General features: G+C 38.3%; 1 protein-coding gene across 2 annotated transcripts in view; it reads right to left on the reverse strand.

The window, feature by feature from the left end:
• Prkd3 (protein kinase D3) overlaps window positions 1-27,124 on the reverse strand; it is a 71,839-nt gene that overhangs the window by 17,320 nt on the left and 27,395 nt on the right. The window contains exons 1-10 of one of the 2 annotated variants that reach the window (XM_055618646.1): window positions 26,697-26,755; window positions 19,375-19,513; window positions 16,538-16,669; window positions 14,783-14,940; window positions 10,711-10,903; window positions 10,019-10,096; window positions 7,608-7,791; window positions 6,555-6,678; window positions 3,189-3,266; window positions 1,483-1,759 (exon numbers count right to left, since the gene is read on the reverse strand). In XM_055618646.1, coding sequence (XP_055474621.1) covers window positions 1,483-1,759; window positions 3,189-3,266; window positions 6,555-6,678; window positions 7,608-7,791; window positions 10,019-10,096; window positions 10,711-10,903; window positions 14,783-14,940; window positions 16,538-16,669; window positions 19,375-19,489 — 1,339 coding nt within the window. In that variant the 5' untranslated portion in view covers window positions 19,490-19,513; window positions 26,697-26,755. Of the gene's footprint in view, window positions 1-1,482; window positions 1,760-3,188; window positions 3,267-6,554; window positions 6,679-7,607; window positions 7,792-10,018; window positions 10,097-10,710; window positions 10,904-14,782; window positions 14,941-16,537; window positions 16,670-19,374; window positions 19,514-26,696; window positions 26,756-27,124 lie in introns of those variants that run through there. The other variant, XM_055618639.1, reaches the window with a different exon arrangement.

Raw genomic sequence — 27,124 nt, forward strand, 5'->3', positions numbered from 1 at the left:
CACACACACACACACACACACACACACACACACACACACACACACACTAAGCGCGCACGCACCGCTTAGTTCAACATAAATATATATCTCTGAGGATGAATCATGTTTCTCTATAATTATCTATAAACATAATTCCAATAAGGTAAATAAGGTGGCCTTATACTCTACTTTTTTTTAATATTAAATATTCATTTAAACCTTTATTACATTTGGGTTAATTTCTAGGTTTTGTTGGTGTACAACTTTTCCTTCCTTCCTTCCTTCCTTCCTTCCTTCCTTCCCTCCCTCCCTCCTTTCTTCCTTCTATCCTTCCTTCCCTCCCTCCCTCCCTCCCTTCTTCCCTTTCTCTCTCTCTCTCTCTCTTTTTCACCTGTGTTTTGTTTTGCTTTTTCTTTCAAGACAAGGCTTCTCTGTGTAGCCTTGGCTGTTGTGGAGCTCACTCTGTAGGCTAGGCTGGCCTTGAATTCACAGAGATCCAACTGCCTCTGCCTCTCAGAGTGTTGGGATTAAAGGCATGAGCCACCTCACCCAGCCCTCTCTCTCTCTTTTTTCCTTCCTACCTGCCCCCCCCCCCCTTTTGGGACAGGACCTCACTGTGGCCCTGGCTGACACTTGCTATACAGATCAGGCTGGCTTCTAACTCATAGATCTGCCTGCCTCTGCCTTCTCAGTGCTGGGATTAAAGGTGTGTGGCATCATGGCCATTTCAATAGCTTTTAGGTTTCTATCTTGATTCAATTAAAAGTAACATCATTCTGACTTAACAGATTTTATGAGTATAATGCAAACACAGTACTTTGTTTATTTGTCACCATGAAATAAAACAGTACTACTTAATCTCAGGAGACTTCATGGATGCTAAGCACTACAGCACTGCTCTTTGTCTTACAGGCTGGCTCTCCTCAACACTAACAATTCTACAAAGTAGCTACTATTCTAGAACAGAAAAAATATCTGCCTCAGAGCTGACAGCAGGTTGGTGGATGCAGAGTTTCAATGTAAGGATATGACTGTAGCTAGCTGTGAACATACACTGAAGCCATCACTCAGTCAGTCAGTCACACACACACACACACACACACACACACACACACACACACACACACGTATAAACCTATATGTGAATAATCTCCAGCATAAATTTACTTATTTATTTGGTTTTTCGAGATAGGGTTTTTCTGTGCAGCCTTGGCTATCCTAGAAATCACTTTGTAGACCAGGCTAGCCTTGAACTCACAGAGATCTGCCTGCCACTGCCTCTCAAGTGCTGGGATTAAAGGTGTGCACCACCACTATAAATTTATAAAAGTACTCCTGTATAAATTGACTATATTGTAGTAGTCAATGGTATTGACTACTACAAACAAAACTTGAGCATTAAAAATGCAAATTACAAAGAATAAAAAAAAAAAAAAGCACACCACACAAGTATATGTACAAATGTTTAAAACAAGGAGAAGCCACCAAGGTGCTTCCACTTACTGTGGTCTTTTCCTTGACCTGGAGAAGTGCAAACACTTGCTTGAGGAGTAACCGGCATGAGGGCCTGTCGAATTGCTTTTTCCCAGCTCTGTGCTACATCAAGTCCGACTCCAGTGGCAGCGAGAACAGGATTATGAGAGCTGCCTCCATTGTTCTCACCAACAAAGTATACCATGGTATCAGTGATGATTTCAAAACAGTGTGGGTTACTGCCTTGTGAAATGCTGGTGAAATCTTGTGGTGAAGATATGCGCAGAATTTCTGAAAGTGGAATTTCCTGCAGTAAAAAAGTTGAACAATGAAAAACTATTAATGCATTTGTCTTTATTTTTAAATACAACAAAGAACCAAAGATAAGCATTTTATAAGCCACTAAGACTAACACAGTATGGAGCATATGGATTAGACAGCCAAGTATTATGGGATGTCTGTATCACGTGATTTCACTGTCCATCAATGCCAGAGGCAGCTCACAGACTCAGGGCGTGGGAGATGTGTCAAGTGCTCACTCTGCCAACATGAGGCCCTGTCACCTCCCCAGAGCTGGAGGGCAGCAGGGGACAGAGGGACCTCAGAGAGCTCACTGGATAGTGAGTCAATCCAAACACTCATCCAGGCTGAGGGAAAGAGCCTAGCTTAAAAAATAATGGAGGGGCTGGAGAGACGCCCAGTGCTTACAGAACTTTCTACTCTTGTAGAGGACCTGGGTTCAGTTCCCAGCACTAACACGGCAGCTCACAACTGCCTGTGATTCTAGTTCTAGGGGACCCAGCACCCTCTTCTGGCACCATGGGCACCAGGCATACACACAAGTGCATACTTATACATTTAGGCAAATCACTTGTACACATAAAAAACAAATAAAAATAAAAAACCTTACATGCCAAAAAAAGTTAAACAATAATAAGGGAAGATATCTGGTACACACCTGGTGTGCCCCTGCACATGCTCTGTGTGTGCACAGATGCATGTGCGCAGGCACGTGCACACATGCACGCTGAAATAATAGAACAATTTGAGGCTACAGCAGACCATTAGGATGCAAGCAGGAAAGCATTTAGGAGGGTAGTTAGCCTCCATATCCAATACTTGCCAAACTCAATTGGTCAGTGCCACTCAGCAGCTGTGTCTCCAGGGACTGTTCTGCAAGGGACACCCTTAAACTGAGCAAGCAACAATAATGGCAGAGAGGCTGGAGAGACGGCTCTGCTCTTCCAAAAGACCTGCGCTCAATTCCCAGCACCCACACGGCAGCTCACAACTGTCTCTAATTCTACTTCCAGAGGATCTGACACCTTTACAGACACACATGCTGGCAGAGCACCAATATGCATAAAACAAAAATAAATAAATGATTGAAAAACAATGGCAGAAAAAGAATCCTGAGCCAGTAAGGTTGCATAAGCATTCTTTCTAGTCTACATTGGCTAAATTATTGTATTTAAGGTTTAGTCCAAATATTAGGTCAGAAACATAGAAAAGTCATCTTTTTTTTTGGTGTGTGTGGTATATATTTATGTCTGTATGTGAAATGGAAGTAGAGAGCAGCTGCTTCAACAAGGACCTAACAATGACCTCTGAAAACTATACTGGGTAGTCATAAGAAGTACATCCACATAAAAATGAAGTTAAACACATAAAATTTTACAGAAACTAGAAAATACAATATTACAGTATTTTAATCTTATAATATACAAAATCCTTACCTTATAATATTTTGACCCAGATTCATTTTGAAACAATGTAAGACATTTGCTGTCAAGTCTCCAATAATGCCTCTTTCTCTATTAAAAACAGAAGTCAGAAAATGTGGTTCAGAAATTATCTCTTCCAAAATACTTGCACTTTTCCTTTAATATCCCTTCCTCTATTTTGAGCAAGTTTAAACATTTCAAGATATAAAAAGGAAGTCTAGTGAAAAGCATCACTCTCACAGTGATTCAAATCCCATTCTATACTTAATCCAAGCATGTTGTTAGGTTTTAGTGGATTCTTCCATAGAAATGTATGTATGGACATAAATACCTGTATTATTCACATGCATAGATTTATGCAATTTTTTTATATGCTAAATTTCTAGACGCTGTCAAGAGACAAGCACCAGCAGGCAAGGGGTTCTCAGGCCCCAACGCTCTCTGCTCACCCTGCTCCTGGTGCCTGCAGGTAAGGGCTTCCTGGATGCAGAGCCGTACACCTACACTGCTGTAGTTTCTCTAGTCCAGGAGCTGACAGACCCAGGCTGCGCTTAAGCTACGTCAGAGGGGTTATGTCATGGGCAGTAGTCAGTGGAGACATACATAACTGGTCAATGTGATGAGAATCAAAGACTCAGTGCTCAGTCCTAAATGGGACATTGATATTTATGCTGTCACCACCAGGGCTTAGGCAACGTCACACAGAAGGCAGAAAGAGCCAGAGGATGGGGAGGGGAGCTGTGAAATGCCATCTTTATTCCTGACATGGCATTATATCATACTCACAGCAACTGTGGTTACCTACGCAAGACCCATACAATATCAAGCCAGACAAAATCCTGGCATGTGTGGAGCAGATGATCTTCGGCTCTCAACACTTAATGAGGGCCCATGAACAGTGGATCCTTGCAGGGGAGGGACCATCGTCTGCTTTCTGAAGATGTGGTCACTGATGGCTTGCATCCTCCAGTGACTGGCCAAATAGCCAGGTATTTATGTGTAGTACTCATTCACTTGATTTAGTGGTTATCACACACACACATACACACTCACTCACACACACACACATGAAGTTGAAAGGATGATGTAAGCGTTAGGGGGACACGGGAAGAAATGGAGTAGATATGATACTTCACTGTATACATATATGCAATTCTCAAAAATATATAAACAATTTAAAAAGATACATAAAGACTGTTTTGGTACTGCAATAAAAGATTTGACCTAATTTATAGTTCTATCAACAACACAGGGATGACTGTTTAGACCAATGGTTAGCAACCTTTCTAATGATGTGACCTTTATTACATGTTCTGGTGACCCCTAATCATAAAATAATTTTTGTTAATGCTTCATAATTGTAATTTTGCTACTGCTATGAATCATAATGTATATCTATGTTTTCTGATATTCTTAGGTGACCTGTGTGAAAGGGTCATTTGATCTTCAAAAGGGTCATGATTCACAGGTTAACTACTGATTTAGACCCTTTCTAAACTTTTTGTTTTTAATGTACCAAAAAGAAACAAAACAAAAAAACAAACAAATAAACACCTGTTAGTCAATGCAAGTAAAAGGTGATAATTCTTTTATTATAAACCAAACCACACTTTATGTATAAGAATAATTTTATTTCCTTTTCTGTGATAGGTTTTCATATTAATTTGCTCTTTTTATTATGTTGTGGTCTTTTTTCTTATCCATTTGTTGGCTTTATTCACATATTCTGGATTAGTGCTTATTTAAAATGTAAGTTGAAATACATATTTCCAGTTTGTCATTTGTCTTGTTTTTGGGTTTGCCAAACACAGAATTTCTTTCATGAGATTAGTTCATTGATCTCCCTTCCCTAACATGCAGTCTTTATAAAATAACTGATTGTTCCTTCTACTGGTTTAACTTGAAACTGCTTAAGTCTCTGATTCATTTAGTTTTGTTACATGTGAAATGTGATTTATGTATAGTCTTTTTGTTTTTTCCAAAATGGCTATATGGTTAGCCAAATACTATTTATTGAATTATCCATCATGAGACACATCATTAAATTCTCAAATGTGTGTATATTTAAATTCCAGGTGAAAGGACATGGATTATAAACAAATGAAAAAAATATACAGCTGTAATTTGTACCACTGTCGCCATATAACTTTACTGAAACCAGCTAAATATATTAACACTTCATATGTTTTTAAATATTTTTTTATTCTTTGAGCATTTTATGGATGCAAACAATGTATTTTGATTATTTTACCCCATTCCTACCCCTAACTCTGCCCCAATCTCATTCCCATCCAAAATTTTTCCGTTTAAAAAATAACCCAGAGTCCAATTTGCCACCCATAAATTCCTGAGTATGGGCCCATGGGTGCATGGTTGAGTAGGAAGAAGATGAAATTTCTCTTCCCGGAAGCCCTCGGCTAGGACAGGGCTTCTGAGCCCTCCCCGCTGCAGTGTGACAGGCTTGACCCTGTGCAGGTGGCTATAGCTGCGGAGTCCACCAGTGCAGCAGTCTTGTCCTGTGCAAAAGACACTTTCACTTTCGTCCTCCCCACCTCAGGCTCTTACAGTCTTTGTGCCCACCTTTCGGAATGATCCCTGAGCCTTGGGGAGAGGAGGTATGATATGGCTGTCTCATTTGCAGCTGCACACTCCACAGAAACTTACTCTGTACTAACCAGTTGTGAATTTCTGAGTTAACTGCCATCCTCTGCACAAAGAAACTTCTCTGAGGAGGTCTGAACACTGCAGCAATCTAACTTCATATTATTCTTAAAGGGTGTACTAGAAAATATTCAGCACATTTAAGAGCTACTGATATTTCCTGACTGCTTACTCTATGCTAAACATTGCCCTAAGTTGTCACAGACATTAGCTCATTTGGCTGTATGAGAAAGTTACTACTTTACAGACAAAGAAATTGAGGCATAAAGAAAAATACGTAGCTGTGCCTTGTCTAGTTTTAGAAACAGATTTACGGGGGCCTAGCTATGAAGCCAGTATTCTCAGCTACTCTACTGTGCTGGGTCTTCCTCTGCTGTCCTATTATAATTTTATAACTCCTCCTCTTTGTTACACTGATCCAAAGAGAATATGGCCAGCTACACTGCTTATACACATCAAACAACTGTTTCCTACCATACTAAAGATGACTATTCATATGCACCTCTAATTCTTTCCATCTTTAGCGAGTCATGTTTTCAGTCATTACTCCAATGATCTTTTTCAATCTTGACTATCAGTTTACACTAACATTCACACCTTGCGGTAGTGTATACAATGTCTCAATATATACTTCATCCTTGTCTTAATTTACCAAGTGCACAGAGCAGAGAGCATCATCAGTTTTGCCAGCATATGCAGACGTATGTGCTTACTGACCAGGTTATCCCTGCTGGTGTAGTGGACCATCCACCCTTCCTTCACCATTGTGCTGCTCTTCCTCTTTGTGTGCTTGATGGACTGCACAACCCTCATCAATGGGATATTATTGCTTGTGGATGGACTAGAAAATATTTAAAATTTATCATCAATATTTTCAATATCTACTTTAAAAAGAATCACACATACTATAGCCTCAATAAGTTAAAAAGATAACTGAGCTAGTATTTTTCAAAATATCACAAGAAGACAATGACTTAAAAAGAAATTAGTCCTGTTATACTGATACACAGTTAACTTCTCAGACTACTAAAATTCTGTAAGTAATCCTGTTTGTTGTGATTTTTTCTGGAAGGACATGGACACACACAAGAGGGCGGGAAGGAAGGGGAGATAATGGGTGGAGCAGAAGGGATCTTCCAGCCAGATGATTTGGAGCCTGGGAAGTCATTTGGGTTTGCTGTTGAGGAATGTTCTTGCCCTAGGCAGAAGAATAAATTCATAATAAGGCAAAATGTGTTTATTCAACTTCACATTGCTCAAATTTCAAAATCAGTCGATCATATGAGAGAAAAGTACTGTTAAGGGAAATGACTTTTAGGTATTAAGAAAATTAAACATTGTAATAAGTAAAATCAGGTTATATTACAGCTGGAGAAAATGTGCACCTTGGCGTGTGTGTATGGAAACATCTCAGGAGGGTATTCCTCATTGCTGATTCTACCACCTGGTAACCTGTATGTGTGCAGAAACCGGTTGCTTCAATTAATGGTTTAATGATGGTACCTTGAGGTAGCTGCTCCAAAGCGAGATATGTTACCCAGACTCTATTTTAATAAAGTTCTTCTCTTTTTAAGACAGTAAGATTCTCATACTTTCTACCTTGAATAGATAGCAAAGGTAACAGAATTTATTTTAGAAATATTGTGGTGCATGCAATAATTAGCCACAATTTAATTAGATTTTAATTTAATGTAATTTCATTAAAGAAATGTCACCTTCCCTAAACAGAGACCTGTCCTGCCCTTGCCTTTGGCAGCAGCTTCATAATACCTGATTGTCTTAACAGTCTCCTCATCCCGCTCCACATCAAGATCAGTGGGGTCCAGGAAGAACATTTTGTCTTCTGGTGCAGATGGCTCCTCTGAGTCATCCAAGCCTCGACTGCCATCGCTGTTCATATCATTACTGTCAATATCCATTGGTATATCTGTATCATTTCCCAGACTGGAAGGCTCTAGGAAAGTTTTAAAAGAATTACGGTTTAATATTAATAGACTATCAATACATCTAATCAGATCAGTCTTAAAATTAACTCAAAAATAGTTTTAAAACTTGAGAAAAATATCCCTAAGATTCAAGGTAGGGGAGTCTTTGTTTGTTTCTTACTTTTTTGTGTATGCTGGGGATCAAATCCAGGGCCTTGCAAATTCTAGGCAATTGATCTACCACTGAGAAAGTATATGTAAAAAAACACCAGATAAGGGAGTTATATTCTGAATATTTAAAGATAGTCTACAATTCAATAATAAAAGAAAAAATAGTTACTTAGATACTGATGGGCTCTTAATCAGTGCAGTGGATTTGGAAGTCTGACAGGTCTTTGAAATGTTAAACACAGTGTTACCAAGTCGCTCAACCACCTACTATCCCAGGTATCTAGCCAAGTGAAATGAAAACATATGCCCACAGAGAAGTAATACTAGCTGTGCACAGCAACACTATTCCTAACAGCCCCAAAGCAGGGACACCTCAAACACCTACTGATGATCACGTCTACAAAATACAATAGTTTCTCTGAGAGTGGCTATCATTTGTCTGTAAGAAGAACTAAATACCAGCAAAGGTTACAATAGGTATGATCTCTAACAATACTATGCTAAGTAAAAATAAACAGCCACTTAGCCTTACATATTTATTGTATAACTGTCTTTATATGCAATTTCTAAAATAGACAAACATATAAGCAGAAAGTTGTCTACTGGCTTCCAGAGGCTATTAAGAGAAGGAACAATAAGATGGGACTATTAATTATATAATTTTGAGTAGAAATGTAAATTCCTAACATTAGAGTAATGGCCACATAACTTTGTGAATATATCAAATGCGTAGATTATAAAACAAATGAACTGGAGCTTGGAAAAGCTGCTAAAAAAATATAGCATCAAGTCATTATGTCCTCTATAGATGAAAAAAAGATTAGTATGTCTAATTATCACAAAAATAAAGCATTTGAACAGGCCATGTGGTGGGGGTGGAGTGGGTACATAGATACCACCAAACACTTGAAAGATGTTCAACCTCACAAGCCAACAGAGAAATGCACATCAAAATGAACATACAGTACTTCATATCCATTTGTTGAAAGGTAGAAAGGCACAAAAATACAAATGTGTAAACTATAAAGCTATATAGACTTTAGGCATATGGGAAACCAATCATACTCTACTAATGATGTTAACTAGCGATCGTGCAGTGACAGGTTTACCCCAAATCTGTGCATCAAATCTGCCTTCTAAGGTAATGGCATTTGGAGATAGGGCCTTTGGAGGTGATCAAGTGTGAAGGCTCTGTCCTATGATTTGCATTAGTGCTCCAAGGAGCTTACTCCTACATTCCAGCATGCTACCATGTAGCCAAACAGTGTCTTACAGGAACCAGAAGGTAAGATGTTCACCAATTCAGAATCTGCTGACACCCTGGACTTCTTAGCCTTCAGAACTATAGAAATAAATTTCTGTTGTTTATAAACTACAACACCTATGGTTATTTAATATCAGCCTAAACAGACCGAAGACAACTGAGAACCATGGAAAAATATGTAGAACATGTTAATTAAATTCTCATGGAGTTTTAAAATTTTCAATCCTTTTCCTAAAAAAATTAGTTACATTTACTTTTATTAGTCATATAAACTGTTAAGGAAAAATTATGTTGGAAGCTTCGAGCTTGTGTTCTTTATTCCTTCCAAAAAATAAGTAATGGCTCTACTAGTATTATTTTGGAAGAAGAGAGTGATAGGTTACTTGAGAGAAAAAGACTTAGACTAACGAGCCAAACATGGGCTCAAATTCTAACTCTGCCACTTCTTGGCCCTAATTCTAAGGCAAATTATTTAATGTGTTTGTGTCTTAGATATTTACTATAATTACCTCAGAGGGTTGTCCTTACATTTAAGTCAATAAATAAAGAATAAAGATGACAGGCAGATGTTAAAAGTGCATCTGGAAGTCGGCATGCAGCAGCACTGGATACTGGAGGCCAGGGTAAACAGGCGGCTAAGATGGAAGGCACTAGCTACTAATGTGCTGTGTCATTGATCTTTGATTTCTGTTTAGTTATGAAGTCAGAAGAAAACCTTAACAAAGGCAGTAAAACAAAATACACAATCTTACCCAGACAGTACACAGAGTCATGACCTTTTCTGATCTTTTATAACAGTTAAGAAAAATATATCATTTTACCTCCATTGAAAGTAACCTCGCCAAGGCAGTCTCTTGGTACTTTGGATGCGCAGCGTTTATGGCAGTTGAATTTGCAATCTATAATAAAAATATTCAGCTTATTATTTAAACAGATAAAATCAGATACAATTATACTTCCTTTAAATCACTTGAAAACAATATCTTCCTCTAAGAACTCTAGTATTGGCTGACAGTCTGGCCTCAACTTCTGATGGCATTTAATGGTTTTTTCAACCTTTCAGTCATTTAACCCAACCAGGGATCAGCTTCTTCATCTGTGTAATGAAGTTAATACCATTTGTACGATGCAAACATATTGGCTGCTCCTCTTCTCTTCCTCTTACTTCATGCACAATCTAATAGCATGCACAGATTTTCTACTTATCATCCCATGTGGTCTTATACTTAATTTAAATGAGAATGAATACCATTATTTCTTATATAGTTGCTCTGATTATTTCTTTTTAAGGGTATAAAACACTGGAGATAAGATAATTTGTCACAAATATATACGTGTGTGTGTGTATGTATATATATATATATACACATACACACACACAGATACATTCCCTTTCTTTTTTTAAATTAACTACAAAAAATTATAATAAATAGTTCTGAAACTTAGATATTTTAAACTTGTATTTATTATGAAGAATACACATGAACTGTACCAGGAATGTAACCAGTCCTACCTTTACACTGCATTCCTTGGCGAAAGAGGCCTTTCAGAAGCCGCTTGCAGTACTGACAGATTGTTGGACGACCATAAGAGTGGACAGCAAATGTGTGTGGAACTTTGACCCTGCACATGACCATCTTCTCCATCCAGATCGGACGGCCACTCCAGGATGGAATTCTCTTACTTGGCTCTTGGTGAGTGTGTGACTAAAACATCAGTAATTTAAGTCAGTGTGAGTTAGTATTAAAAACAAACTGTTGGGAGCAAAGCATAAACACAAGTTACTTATCTGGAAGGCTAAAGCCAACATTTAAAAAATGTGATCCTCACCAGTTTTCTTTGGGCTTAATTTACCACATTTGCATGAGGGAAGTACAGATTTTTGAAGAACCTGAGAAATTCCTAATACAAGTACAAAGGATGGAAAATCATTTCCAAGTGTAGAGAAACCACCAGCAGGTTTCAGTTTTTAGCATCGCTGAAAAGAACTATAGTTAAGATAGTGGCAATGTAGGCTCCAGATGCTGCACAAAACTACTCATTTGACTTAACAGTGGGCAACTCACTTGGTAGTCCAGCCATTTGGTTTATCTCTCTACACTTAAGAAAGAAAGAAGAGAAAGGTCCTTGACAAAGATCATAGCTGGTGTTGAGAAAATAGAATAAAAATGTTGAACAAGGTGTGGACACAGTGTCAAATACTGAATATTTGATGATGCAGTACCTGTCCCATTTGCAGAGAAGCTCCCTATGGACTTGAACAATTTCCCACCTTAGTGAGCTGGACTAAAGTTTGCTCTACACTGGGACCTACTAACTGACTTGCTGCTTAGGGAGGGATTGTTGCCAATGGCACTTTTTAGAGTTTCCTTTACTATAGGGCTCACTTTACCACCAACAAAGCAGGTTCCTCAACCAACCTAACAGCTTTCTATCTTTTACATCCCCTGATCTCTCTACACACAGACACAGACACAGAGAAACACACACACACACACACACACACACACACTGATTAGTATTTGCCAGGCACATTTAGCATTTTACAATAAAACCAAAGCCTGCCAATGAATTTGTAACAAATGTTAATGCCCATCCGAAGCTGACCAAGCAGTTAATCACAGGAAAGCAATGAACTGAGGAGTCACTATCACTGCTCACTGTGTACTACTGAATACAGCCTGAAACAACACTTAGCTTCAAAATTTCCCAACAATACTAGAACATATTTATAAAAATTTGAATTAAATGGTGGGAGACAAAAAACTAAAACACCAAACTAAATATCATTAGTGATAGTAATTAGATTTTAAGCTGTTCCTTGATACTGCAAATATTTTCTAGGTTTTTTTTCCCTCCAAGTGAAACTAAAAAATTAAATAAGGAACAATTAAAATATTTATGTAGCTTAAAAGATACGTAGAGTTTTGTAACTACAGCTCTTTCTAAAAAAAGGGAATTAGCCTTAGTTGTTTTTCCCTATTACCGTGTGGCCAGAAATTTTCTAAAAGTAATATATTTCTACAGCTTAGTACTAAATAAGCTAATATCTGCCAGTCAATTCCTTACAAAAACTTTGCAACATCATTGCCAATTATCAAATACACACACACACACAAATGAGAAAACAAAAGCACTCATAAGGCCATCCACCCATTCACTCCGCATATTTAGTCTGCACTGGGGAACAAGCGAGAGAAGTACCACCACTTTGGTGCACCTGCTCATCCCCAACCTTTTCTTTCTCATGTCATTCTGTTCTGATCTGGTCCCTCAGAAATATACTGAGAGAAATACTTACCCATTTCACCCTCAAATAGCCAGTGCTGAGTTGTGAATATCAAGCCTTACTGCTTTCATTCTAACCAAATTCAGTAAAACTTCTGTTCTTTTACCTCTTTATGCTGTCTTTTATGATAGGAAGCCGAGTACTGCAGGTAAAGGTAATCTCAGAGTTATGTTGAAAGGTTTTGTTTCCAATATACCTGTTTCCAAACTCATTTCCTTATTCAGTGAGGTTTTATATCCTGGCATTCACCCATCCACCCATCCATAGAAACTTATTCCTCATTTCCGTCAAGGAAACTGGGATGATGGTGTGCCTCTGATGACTGTAATGAGGGTTATTTGAATAAAGGTGCTCTAAGCAACAAGGTTGACACAAGGGAGCTGAAGAGGCTTTTGACTAGCCGTGGTTCAGCTTCAGGGCACCTCCTAAATGCTCTTTCCTACAATCTCCACCAATAGAGGTTGGTCTTCTATTGGAGAAGTTTCAGGAAGGTCACATATGTGGGAAAGGAAGAAGGGATACCTGCCTAATGAGCTAATCAGCTAGGATCAACAGGACAACAAATGTTACAGCCAGAGTACTGTCATACTCAGAACAACAAGTGTATTTTTTAGTATATTGGATATAGTAATAAATCTAGTGATGATTTAAAGTGTACAAGAGGATGTATGTTGGTTATATGCAAATATTGTGCCAATGTCAATAAAGAAGTTGAACACTAGTGGATTTCGTTATCGCAGGTAATAAAACCAATATGGTGGGAATGTTACAGGATGGTTGTACTTTTCCCTTTTCTCTGTTTACCTGCTTTCCTCTAGGCAAGTACTATCAACAATGAATAGCTGCTATCATAGCATCATCTGTGGGGTTCTTAAAGCAATATAGTTCTTATTCTCAGATAGGTTGCCTGTATGGTTCAGTGTAGAAGACATACTAATTTTTTACCCACTCTTCTCCCAAGGCCTTTCATATCTCTGTACAGTTTCTCATTCTTAGTATCTATACCATGTGCATTTCTCTTCTACTTTATTTTTTCAGGTGGTTGTTGTTGTTGAGGCAGGGTTTCCCTGCCCTAGAACTCATGGTCCTCGCTTTCTTCCTCTACTTCAACAATCTCTTCCTGTAGCTAAGCAGAACACAAACATGACAGTTCTTAGAAGAGAAGTACATAAAATTTTACTTTGATTCTCAGTTTGTAAAGCTTTTGTAGTTGGTGTGCAGAAGTCCTGAGTGTACTAATATATAAAAGACAGAGGTTCTAAAACAACGAATGGCAGTGGAAATGCCTCTTATGATGATAGAAATAGCCTTGTACATACAGAAAAAGGCAATTTTAGAGTTACATTTAAGGTTTTGTTCCCAATATGCCTGTTTCTAAGCTTAGTTCCTTATTCAGTGAAGCTTTAGGTCTTGGCTTTTGTCTATTTGTTTATTTTTAGAAACTTAATTCTTATTTTCTATAACCTAGTACATAAACACTAGGCAGAATGTTAGACTCACGAACAGGGTTTCAAAAGTGTAATGGCACTCAAAACATAGCATACATTATTGGTCTAGGTAAGTACTTCCTTAGACCACCGCCATGTGGGCCAGCAACCTTGACCTGAGCGGGAAAGACATGCTGTGAGTGTGGACGGCATCACTCGACAGGCTGCAGGTACAGATGCAACACAGAACAGAAGCAATGCACATTTCACATATTATGCTAATCTTTGGGGCAGAGGTAGTTCCTCCTGCCATCACTGTGCATGTCAGACTCCACACACATCAGCCTGTGAAGGGAGACATGTACCAGCAACTCTCCAGTGGATTTCAAGTCAGCAGTCCCTCATTTTCCGAGGTTTCCAATTCCTAAGTGGCTATTGGTTTCTCCTGCTGTGTCTACAGATGACCTTGTTGGGACTGAGAATCTGATCATATATCATAAATCCTGTCATTTAAACACACACACTCTACTGAACAGGTTTTGTTTCAATGGAGATCATTAACATAGTTACCTAGTGGAGAAAAACATAACCAGACCTTATGGTTACATGTAAGATTAAGTAAAATATGAAGACTGAGTGCCAACATAATGAGGAGGTTCCCACAGTGCTCTAAATGATAATGCAATCCCAAAGGGCACAAAGTTCAATCTATTGCTATTGGTAAGCTTTGTCTTCTTTACTACATTTAACGTGCCTTTAGTGTCAGAACATTACTATACTCTGTTATTATCTGTTCTAGGATGCCGTATGTCTTGTAAGATCACTAGGAATAACTAGTAAAGTACCTTCGATGACCTGAAAATACATACCTCTTCGCTGAGAAGGGGCACACATTCAGGCTGCAAGGGTCTCGGCACTGAGAGGCCAGGTCCTGGCAGAGAAACATTTGACAGACGTCTCTTTCTTACTCCACTACAGTTATTTGGAATCTTGAAGGCACATCGCTTATGATAATTTAATCCACATCCTAAATAAAATTTAAGAGTAAAATATAAAAATTTAAAATATAACACATAAAAACTAGTTATTTAATTTCTTTTCTCTGGCAACAATACCAACCTTAATTAAGAAGTCATACACAGATTATGTGGAATATAACATATTCAAGAATAGAAAACATGTAGAAAAGTTTACTTAGAAAAATTAACTAGAGCAGAGAATGTTGTCTTATGATGGCTAAGACAACCACCTGGAAGTTTGTTGGGAAGATACATTACTAGACTCATCTCCTAATCGACAGACTGAAAAACTCTGGGGGCTGAGCACGGCAAAGCATACTCTGTGATACTTGGCAAAAGTTTAAGAGCTACTGGCTTCAAGCACTCACTACCCAGCGGCACACTGTGACCCATGTGCAACAAACCTTCAATGACAAGAAACTTACACAGAACTCAGAACTCAGTGTTCATGAATATAAAACAATAATAACAATACAGAGTATTAGTGTTAATAATTATAATATGCATAATGCTATAACACTAAAGTCACATGTGTGTCATCCCTGTGCTGGCACTAGGGTATGAGTATGGAGACTAGTATCAACTTCAGCTGTCATTACTCATGAAATATCCACCTTGTTTGGAGGGCAGCATCCCTCACTGGGGTCTGAAACTGTAAGAAAGCCCTAGGGATTCTCGTTTCCAAAATCCCCAAAACATTACCACATCCACCTTTTGACTTGGGTCCTGAGGACTGAACTCAGATCCTCATGTTTATGTGGCTCCGATTGAGTGTTCCGATTAGGACAGCTCCCTTTTCTATAAATATGTTTTATTGGAACACAGTCTGCTGTTTATTTATGTATTACCTACGGATAATTGTTGAGGTTTTTTAAAACTTATTTTTAAAACTTTCTGTGTATGAATGTTTTGTCTTCATGTATGTATATGTAGCACACACATGCCTGGTGCCCTTGGGCATGAAATCCTCAGGAACTGGAGTTACATATGGCTTACGGCACTATGCATGTGCTGGGAACTGAACCCAGGTCCTCTGAGAGAACAGCAAGTGCTCTCAGCTGATGAGACTCCTCTCTGATTCCTATGCTTAGCTTTATATTACAGCAGCAGAGCTTAGACACAAGAGAGAGCACATAGTCTGAAAAAACTAAATAAAGTACTTTCTTACTGCTACTTTACAAATAAAGTTAACTGGCTCTCCACAGTAAAGACTGCTTCTTCATCAGATTTATGCACCATGGCTTACTCCCTAGCAATTCTAACTTTCAACAATTTGTCCAAATTTACCATTGTACAGAAAAAAACTAAAAAGAGAAGAGAAATCTATAATAAGTGCCTAACTGTTATTAAGTCACTGTTTTGTGTCAAATATTTTATTCATGTTACCTTATTTAACCATTTATGAAGCCTTCACAGAGAAGCCAGTGCCCAGGAATGTTGATTAAGTTGCCTATGCAAAGGAACCAGTAGGTGGAGGCAGAGCCCCTGTCTTCATAATCAAAATCCTATTGAGACACCCACTATGATCTTTGTCTTTCACTGATAATGCAAAAGACAAGCATAAAAGCCTCTTTTAAATTAATACGCAAATTTGAAAACACTTACCTTCACATTTTAATCCTTGACGTACCAGTCCCCAGAGCATTTCACCACAATAATCACAAAAAGTAGGTGCTTTATAAGAATGTACATAGAGAGCATGAGGGCGAATCTGGAAGTCTTCTACTGTGGCCAAAGCTTTAAAAAAATAAATAAAATAAAAACAAAACCAAAGTATTAAACTATATTTTATAATTGCATACAAGCTAGGAATGGTCACCATATTTATTTATTTAAAAACACAAAACTGATCTGAAAGGTTCATCTAACCACAAAATCCATTATTTTTAGTATTTAAAACTGATTTAAAATGTTTTATTACATGTATTTATTGTATGTGTACACATGTGTTAAGGGAGCAGTAAGTACCACAGCATGTGTGAAGGTCAGAGGACTACCTATAGGCATGAGTTCTCTCCTCTTACCATGTGTGTCCCAGGGGTCAAAAGCAGGTCATAAGATTTGATGGCAGAGGCCTTTCTCTGCTGAGCTATCATTCTGGCCCAATATTATGATTTTTTAAAATTAATTAATTAATTTATTCACTTTAAATCCTGGTCATAGCTCCTCCCCTTCTCTCCTCCCTCCTCTATTCCCCGCCCCCATTCCTCAGACGTGTGGAGCTCCAACCCATCCACCCCAGCTCATCAAGTCACATGAGGACTGAGTTCTTCTTCTTCCCCTGTGGCCTGGTAAGACAGTTAAGTCCCATCAGGGAGACATGATCAAAAAGCAGGCAACAGAGTCCATGTCAGAGACAGCCTCCACTCCCCTAACTAGTGGACCTACATGAAGAAGCCTGAGCTGCCCACTGGCTACATATATGTAGAAGACCTAGGTCCAGTCCATGCATTGTCCTTGGTTGGTGCTTCAGACTCCCCAGGCCCCTCTGGACCCTGGTTAGCTGGCTCTGTTGGTCTTCTTGTGGAGCTTCTGTCACCTCGAGATCCTTTTATCCTTCTCACCACTTTGCACTAGATTCCCTCTCCTTCGCCTAAGCATACTACAATGCAGACTTTAAGAAGATAAGTAACAAGGAAGACTCAAGGGAGGATGCTTAAATCTCACTCAGAAGGGGAAATAGAATAGACAGAGGAAGTGGTTGAAAAGGAGGGAACAAGGAAGGAGAGGTATTGCAGAGAGAAATAAGGGTGGAGATCAGACTTCAGGAGAGTAGGGGTGGGAGGACAGAAGGCCTGCAGAGAAATTGTGACAAGTGGAGGACCTAAGTCAGAACAGGCCTCTGGGAGGATATTAGGGGGACTCTAGCTGAGACTCCCAGTAGCAGGGGCCATGGACACTGAAATGGATACCCTGTAACTAGACAAGACTCCTAGTGGAGTGAGAACACTAACCCATCCACAAAAACTTTGATCCAAAACTTACCCTGCCCACAAGACCTGCAGGGACAAAGAACAAACAGCAGAGACTGAGGGAATGCCCAACCAATGCCTGGTCCAACCTGAGACCCACCCCATGGAAGAGATCCAACCCTGACACTATTAATGATACTCTGCTATGCCTGCAGACAGGAGCTATTACAGTTGTCACCTGAGAGGCTCCACCCAGCAATGGTTCAGAACAGACTCTGAGACTCATGATTTCTTTTTTTTTTTTTTTTAAAGCAGTTCTTTTAGAAGTCCAACAGCTTTAAATGAGTTAGGCTCCAAATAAGCCAAGTTGGAAGTTTATAGGCTAGGTATTCCAAAAGCACTGTCACATAATGACAAATGGCAAAAAGCTATTACATCTTCTTTACCCCATTAAAAACTGTTTAGCTTAGGATACATGGAGAAAAGAAAACACTTAAGTAAAATATAAAAATAGAAGAGCTATAGAACTTAAGCTCATTGTCACAATGTTTCTGTAAGAATAGATACTGAGTTCAAACAGATTCTCAGGATTCTTTTCCTTCACCTGAAAGTTACTAGTGATGTCCCTATGGTTTGATGAAAGGTCCACAGCCAAGAGGGAATAAATGTGATCATGACTTAAAGGAGAACAGCACAAAAATCTCCTGTGAGTGAGAAGAAACAAAGGTGGGGCTGTTGTGTGGTTAATCAAAGCAGGGGGACTAGGTAGATGGAAGAATCAGAAGTATGGATGGGAATTGCAAGGAACAGCAGGGAGAAGTAATGGTCAGAGAGGATCTCAGGAATGGACCAAACGATGATTATGAGAGGGTAACACAGCCAGACTCCAAGTTTGTGGCTGACCACTGGTTTCCTTTCAGTTATCAATCTTCCTTTCTTATCAATCAAAAGTATGCCATCATTGTGGCATTCTTCCATTTCTCACACTATTCGCTGACCATCCTGCCCATGTACTGCTGGGTAAGAGTGGAAATGGTGGGAGCTAGGGAACAAGGAATGGCAAGAAGGGACAAGACAGGAACAGAAGTGGGAAATGTCCACTGGGAACCGGAAGGGAAAAAGCACATTTTAAGTCATGCAAATAATCAGTATTGTCACTGTTTTCTTCCAAGTCTTTAACATTTCTTTTTAATCCAGATTCTCTTTCTGGAACCTTAGTTCTTGCCATACTTTTTTTTTTACAGAAACGGAAAAAGGAAACAACTTTAATCTTGTTTTATATTTTCGACCCACAGAAAGAGTTTAACTGGCAATTCTCTTAGCTTCACGACACTTAAGTAATTCAATTTATTTTCTTACTTTCTCATAGTGCTATAACCTTCCTGATGGTAAAAACCATGAAGAAACCATTATTAGACATTAAAGACAAAAGCAATCACACAGTGCCAAAACGAATTTCAGCAGAATAAAAAATACTCTTTGTGGGAGAAAAGTGAAAGGGGGAAAATCCAAGAAAAGCCATTTGCTTACCTGACAGGACAACTTCTACAAGATCTCCTTCACGTATTTCATCTGCTGAGGTAATCAGCTGCAAAATGTTTTCCGAGTTCATGTCGTGGCGAAAGAGAAGAATTTTATCATACATGCCAAAGAATCCACACTCTGGAAACTGTAGGAAGACAGCCTGTATCAATATTCCATGGCTTTCTACTGTTATAAGTATTCTATGAAATAATCTTAAAGTGTCCTAGCTTAAAGCTGGTTACTAACATCTCTTTTAATATCTAAAAGGTGAACTTTGTATTCAAATATTCTGGTTAATTTTAAAGCTCAAAAACAGAAAAGTAAATTTGCAAATAAACATTACCTTAGGACACGTCTCTTACAAATTTCAGACTTCTAATTGCAATAAGAGAACATAATCTTCCACTCACTCTATTCTTATCCCGAAAGGCAAGTAGTTGTTTCCATTCATTAGAGCTATACTGCTCAATACATGATCAGCTCCTGCTATTCTTTGGATGTGATATGTAAAATGTCCTTGTGTTAAAGGCTTATTCCTCATGGTGCCCTCCTAGAAGGTCCTGGAGCCCCTATGTGCAATGAGTATGTGGGATGTGAGATAAGGGAAGGTCTTTATGGGGACCGTGCAACTCTGATGTCTTCTGGGCTCTCTTCCTGATGTCTCTTCTGATGTCTTCCTGCTCTCTGACCACGCATGAACAGTTTTGTTCCTGCTATTGTATGCTGTTGAATGCAATGGAGTCAACCAATTATGGGCTGGAGACTCTAATATTCAGCCAAAATATTATTTTTCTCTGTATAAACTGATTATCTCAAATATTTGCTATGGCATAGCTACTCACTGTAGATATTTGAAGCTGAAACAATTTAAATAAAATTTAAAAATATTTCCTTAATCATTTTAGCCACACTGCAAGTAGCTGACTGCCACCTTAGCTGCAGCTATCATAGGGAACAGCACTGAAACAACGCCTACATCATCTCAGGACTAGCTGAAGACCAAATAATCCTCTAACAGTAGTCGCAAGAGCACTAACTTCAGTGTGAACATGCATCTAGTATCCTAGGTCCCTTCACTGCGATTACAAGGCACAACTCATCTCTGTTCTAGACAGAGGCTCAAGGGTCTTCCCACACACACCCTATGTGTAGTATCCCAATGAGTCCATATTTATAATACTTAGGACACTCATATGTGGAACAAAATATAAAGGTGTGTGCCAAAATTTTGAAGAAAGTAGCTTAGAGTTAAGAGTTTCTGTTTGTTTGAGACAGGGTCTCAGTATTTAGACCCAGTTATGGCTCAGAACTTGCTACTTAGAGCAGGCAGCCTCCTGTGAGTACTAGGATTAAAGGTGTGCATCAACCACTGGCGAAAAATTAAGAATTTTTAATATTTGCCTTATATGGAGATGAGGGAGGGAAGGGGACTGGGAGGGAATGAGGGATCGGGACACGGCTGGGATACAGAGTTAATAAAATGTAACTGTTAAGAAAAAAATAAAATTAAAAAAAAAGTTCACAAAAAAAATATTTGCCTTATAAAAGAATTCCAATTTACTAATGACTTGGAACAGGATGCTGTAGAAAATCCCTTGTTTCTCAGAAGGTAACAGCACAGATGCCCTTTAATAAACAGTATAGTATGGCTTGTGCTGAACGGTCTGACATGAATCAGCCACGCCGATCACACATGTACAGGTGGCTCACCGACTTGTTACTGTGGCACTAGCTGGTGAGGACTCACAAAGAGATTTCCCTTACTGCATTCATAACATGGCAACCTGATCACATAATTAAACATGTTTTCTTATTTACTCAGCTCACTGGGGGGAAAAGTATGACAAATTTATAGCCCACTTTTAGCAGTCTCAGATCTAATGTCACATGTTTTAGACACAACAATCATCCTGGTTTTCCTTAATATTATCTTACTATCAGACATTACTTTTCCCACCAGAAAAGCCTTACACGTCTCTCAAAAATATTTCTAATATTTTCTCAAAATTATTTTTTTTTAAATTGAAAACCATGGTTTATTTAGAAAGTTAAGGGTTTATTTATATTTTTAAAGCATGGCAAATAATGGCAACATATAGAAATACTTAGAATTATTACTTTCAATTATTTGAGTTATCAATAGTATTTATCAGAGTTTACAATATGCTTTAATGTATACCTAACATGGTAATTATTTTTAGGTGAAAAGATAAAAAATTAAATCTGTTTTTATTCTAAAATTAAAATTTTTACTAAGTGATTAAATAGGAGAAAGAAGAGCTTTAGAACTTTAGAATTTAAAAAGGAATTTCATATTTTTACCCTCATAAAAAATAAAAGCTCTAACCAATATTTGAGTGAACAGAACTGATTTTTAAAACATTATTTCTGGCATATTTGCTAAATACAAGGTATGGACAGCAGTTGTAATGAGGAAACAATCTGAATCTTCCAAAAGCTTATAACCTAACAGGAAAAAAATGGAAATAAGCACAGATATTAAACAACATGATTGTAAATGACAAATGAAATAAAAACAAATTCTAGAATAAAGGCAAATAAATAATTGAGAAAATTTATCAGTCTTTGTTATATAATGGGATAACAGTATTGCTTACTGGCTTTATAGGGACGTTTGTCAAAATTAAATTTGATGATAACTATGTCTAATCCCTAGCACGGTAATTAATAAATACTAGCAGTTTAAAATACTTTATAATCTCAGAGGGAAGAGATAAAGGTCAGAGGTACGATGGTAAAGATCCAATCTGTCATTTAAAATAAGCACTTAGAAGGACTGGAATAGAAAAAGAGCTGAGCAACCCCCTGAACAAAGAATGATGCTGTTGGTTGGAAAAACATTTATCAGGGTCTGGATTACACAGTAAGAACTGGAAAGAGACACTGTTTCTCTTCAGAAATTATCTCTGGTTAGTCACATGTGTCACTAACTCTGACATAGAGCACAAGTCTCTACTGGTAGTAACAGGAAAAAACAAACAAACAAACAAACAAACAAACAAACAAACAAAAAACCCTAAATACACCAGTCAAAGAAGAAAAGCAACATTCAAATAAATTTATAACCTGTAACGTGCAACACACGTTACTTAACAGATAACAGTAGCATGAACTGGGTTTGGCCCAGTGCTTCTTCAGCATGTGTGCTGCCCACACCAAGCCTCAGCACCACATAGATAAATAAATACACAAACAAATACCCAAGCACAAGTAAAAGAAAGAATGCAGTAAATATTACAAATAATGATTTAAAATAAACACTTGTATGTCAAGAGGCTGGAAGATGTGGATAATGACAGTAAGAAGTCATTTTCTAGATAAGCAAATATTTCAACAAAATACTCACCTATAAATCTGACAAATTACTGAGTGATTACAGCAGTGGTTCTCAACCTGTGGGTCGTAACCCCTTTGGGGGGTCAAATGACCCTTTCACAGGGGTCACTTAAGACCATCAAAACCCACAGATATTTATATCATCATTTATAACAGTAACAAAAGTATGGTTATGAAGTAGCAAAAAAATAATAGTTTTATGCTTGGGGTTACAACATGAGGGACTATATTAACGGGTCACAGCATTAGGAAGGTTAAGAACCACTGGACTATAGGAAAAGGTATAATGATTGGCTTGCAAAAACAACAACAACAACAAAACCCCCCAAAACCTTGTTGTTTATTATAATATTTATAAGTGTGTTAAGATAGTTAGAAACTACATTAAAGCAAATATCAGAACCAAAATAACAGAAAACAGACCAAAAAATTGAGATTAAATATTGTCATTAATATTCAGGGAACCACTATGGCCAATCTTTAAAAATATCTGAGGGTTACAGCACGATTGTGATAAAGATAAACATCTAAAACAAAACAGGAAATAAGCCACAAGCACATAGTTTTAAAATGTCTAAACAACATACAAAATAAACAGAAACAACCTCCTCAGGAAATGAATATACAGATATTTGCTACTCATGAGTTTTAAAAGTCAGATATTAGGTCTTCACAAGAGAGAATATGACTCAAGTCTGGTCATACACGACAACCATATTAAAATTGTAAAGAAATTCACTTCCCCATAAGACCCCAAGGCTCAGGGAGAGGGGCTAGATATGCTGAAGAGCTAGGGGCTAGGGAAGACTGGAGTGAAACAATCTTCTGGCATGATAGGACCTGTGTACCCATGAACTCTCTCAGCAGCTATGGTTGCCTGTACAAGACCTGCACAAGATCAAGCCCACCAACATTCCAGCACTGAGTGGGAAGGATGGAGCCTGCATCTCTAACTGAGAAGCTATGAACAGGTGATGGAGAGCTCGCCTTTAAGGCCATGGCTCCTAGTAAGGTTACCCATGCTCGAGTGGACAGCTCCACATCCAGGAGTATACGAGTAGCACAAATGGACTCAAGTAACTAAGAGAAAAACTGGACACAAAGTTGGGGGTGTAGGGAGGTGGGGCTGGATCTGAAAGGAGTTAGGTGGAGGGATGGAGGTATGATAAAAACAAATTGCATGAAAAGTCTCAAAGAATTAATAAAACATTAAAAATATTATAAACAAATGATGTTTGGGCTTTCTTTTCAAATGGTTGCCTGAATTTTAAAATTTATTTAATAATATTATCCACTGTGTTTATTAGTCTTTGTTTTTGAAAATGTTTTAGACATACAGAAAAAGTCAGACAACATTCTACAGTGTTCCCATTTATCCAGTTTCCCCATTATTAACACTTTATAGCAAATGTTATTGTTTAGATTTCCTTAGCTTTTACATAATGTCCTTTCTCCTTTCTAAGATCCCATTCATGAATGTATATGACCTTGAGCTGCCAGGTACTATTAGGTCTTTTTTAGATGTAACAGTTTCTCATGCATTGCAGTTTTGGGAGATTCTGAGTGTGTTGCTTACTGGTCATGTATTTTATAGGATGCCTCCCTAGTGGAACTGTCTGTCTCATTATTACCCTGGGCTTTGGGGTTTGAGGAGGCAAACCATACAGGTAACGTGATATCCTTATTACAGTCTAGCAAGCCTGACTGTACTCAGATTTTTATGTTCTGGGGAGGAAACTTACATCTTCACACCCACACAGCAATCGGTTTACTAAGCCATCCCCTAACCCTGAATTCAAATCTTATTAACTGTATAGTCTTAACCACAGTTTCTCTATCTGTAAATTAGAGCAGACTTGGCAGTTACTATGAAAATTAAAGAAGTTAATCTAATATAAAGAACTTGGATTCCTGATGAGTTGTATGTGCTATGAACATTAGTCATTACTGTTTCCAATATTTTGTTATTATAGACAATAGCCATGAGTAATCACATATTTATACCTCTACTACTTCTGGAGTGTATGTATGGAAAGACTTTCTTAGAATATTTCCTAGGTCAAATATATCAACTACTGACCAACTGATCTTCACAAAGGCTATACCAATTTATATGTCTACATGCAAAATATTAAGTTTCTGGAGTAGGGAAGATGGCTCAGGGCTTGCTCTACAAGCAAGTAAGAGGACTGGAGTTCAAATCCTAGAACCCGTGTCAGTGTGAGGTGGTGTGGTGGCCTTCCTACAATTGGAAGGTGAGGTGAGGAGTCCCAGAACAAGCTGGCTAGCAAAACTAGCCACTAGTGATATTGGGTTTGACTGAGAGTATAAAAGTGGAAGAATAAGTGAAGATGATTTTTGACATCATCCTCAGGCCTTTACATGCATGTACACATTTAACATACATGTGGGCCCACACATGGCAAAAGTCATGTAAATATACACATATGCATGCAATACAAGTAAAGTGCAATAAAATAAAAGTTTTTGTCATGTGCTATTTTATAAGCGTATTACCAAATTTGTTGCTCTTGGATGAAAGGTGTACTTGCATGTAGTTTCAACTTGAACGTCCCCCAAACCCTTTTTCAAAGGGGTGTTGGTAGTGTGCATTTGCATTCATGTTATATGGGCATGTGTATTCTTCATTTTATTTAATAAGGCCAGATCTTTCCCTGAACCCAGTACTCAGATTCCAGCAAGTCTAGCCAGCTCTGCCTTCCCAGGTGGCCACCATGTCCTGCTGTTGTGTGGATTCTGGGGATCTGAACCCTGTCCTCACAGGTGTGGGAGAGAGCTTTATCCACGGACCCATTCCCTTGCCTTGATCTGTAATTTGTCCATTACACAAGACTGACCATTTTTCATATGCTTAAGTAAGTTATGAAAATTCATTATTTACATCTTTGCCTATTTTAAATAGTTCACTGATCCTCACAACTCCAAAATCATCTATTCCTCAGAATTTTTTTTTTTCCAGAATGATTCTTGGTACATAGGGGCTATGTGAAGTCATAAACAAGTCAAGCACAGAGGTATACATATGTAATCCCAACGCCCTAGAGCAAGAGGCACATGATCTGAAGTTCAAGGTTACCCCTGGATAAACAGGGATCTGGAGGCTGACCCGGACCACATGAGGGGGGAAAAGCAAGAACAAAACATTAAAAGCCATAAACAAAAGCACTTTGTATTTAAAAATCTATCAAAAATAACCTGTCTGTGAAATGCACGGAAAGCAGAAGCTTTTCAAAGATAACAGCTTGTTTTTCTAAGCCATCTTCAACACAATAAGAAATAAAGGAAAAGGTCACTTTTCTACGCAGTTGTATAATTTTAAAAGGAAAAAACATTGTGGAAAAATAATGCAAAGCAACTCTCAGTTCCATCTGTGAATGTGCTGCTCTCACTTATGGGGCAGAGTAGAGAGGGGGGAACAGCTGCACTGTTGCTGTTTTCTATTAACCCTTAAACCATAGACACAGGCAGTAAAACTGTGTGTACACCTTCTAAACATTCCATTTTCATGGATGAGAACAAGGACACTTGGGACAAGGAACAGGACTAGAAGGGTGGGCAGCAGAGCTGGGCACATGTTTACAATTTTGCCCTAGAAGGTACACGGCAGTGTCTATACATTTCTGGTTTTCAGAACTTGGGTTTGTGGACATTTAGTAGGTAAGGCATTGCAGAATGGACAGGATAGGCTCCATCCTAAAACCATCTGGCCCAATCTCTGACTAGTGCTCAAGTTGAGGAGCCCCGCTGTTCTAGGATGAAAGGAGACAACATTGTAGAGCGTGGGGAATATGGAAGGGACTTAATCACCCTCTGAAAACAGACAAGCCCATGTTTCCTTCCCTACCCTACCTCAGCGCCAATTAGAGGAGGAAATGAAGCACAGCTAAAGAACTAGGGGTTTAAAAAAAAAAAAAGCCTTTAATTTGGTCTGTTCCTAACAGCACTCTCACCTTAGTTTCTCAATTTGCTTTCCACTTTTGTGTCAGTGGCTCCTCTGGATTGTGCAAAATGAGGGCTTTTCCCATTCTAGACCAACTGTGGCTAAACACTGAAGCCCTATCTCATAAAAACCTCTGCCAGTAAAATGTTAGCCAAGGTAGGAAGCTTGCAAAACCTTTATTTTCCTTGGCCAAATAACAATCTGCATGTTAACAAACACCTTTAGAATTCAATACCATATAAGTGAATTATTTACCTATTGCTGGTCATTTTTTTTAAAGGTTGTATGGGTTCTTTTCTAAAAATGAGAAACCCCTAGAGTTTTAACACATATTTTTGTTTTCATTATAGGTGAGTGAAGTAGAGCAAGTGCAGAGTACAGAGGATTGATGCACACATATGTATATATGGAATACTAAATTGACTTAAATCTGATGGC

The sequence above is a fragment of the Psammomys obesus genome, unplaced genomic scaffold (assembly GCF_907164565.1).
Source record: "Psammomys obesus unplaced genomic scaffold, mPsaObe1.curated_primary_1811, whole genome shotgun sequence".
Taxonomy (NCBI): Eukaryota; Metazoa; Chordata; class Mammalia; order Rodentia; family Muridae; genus Psammomys; species Psammomys obesus.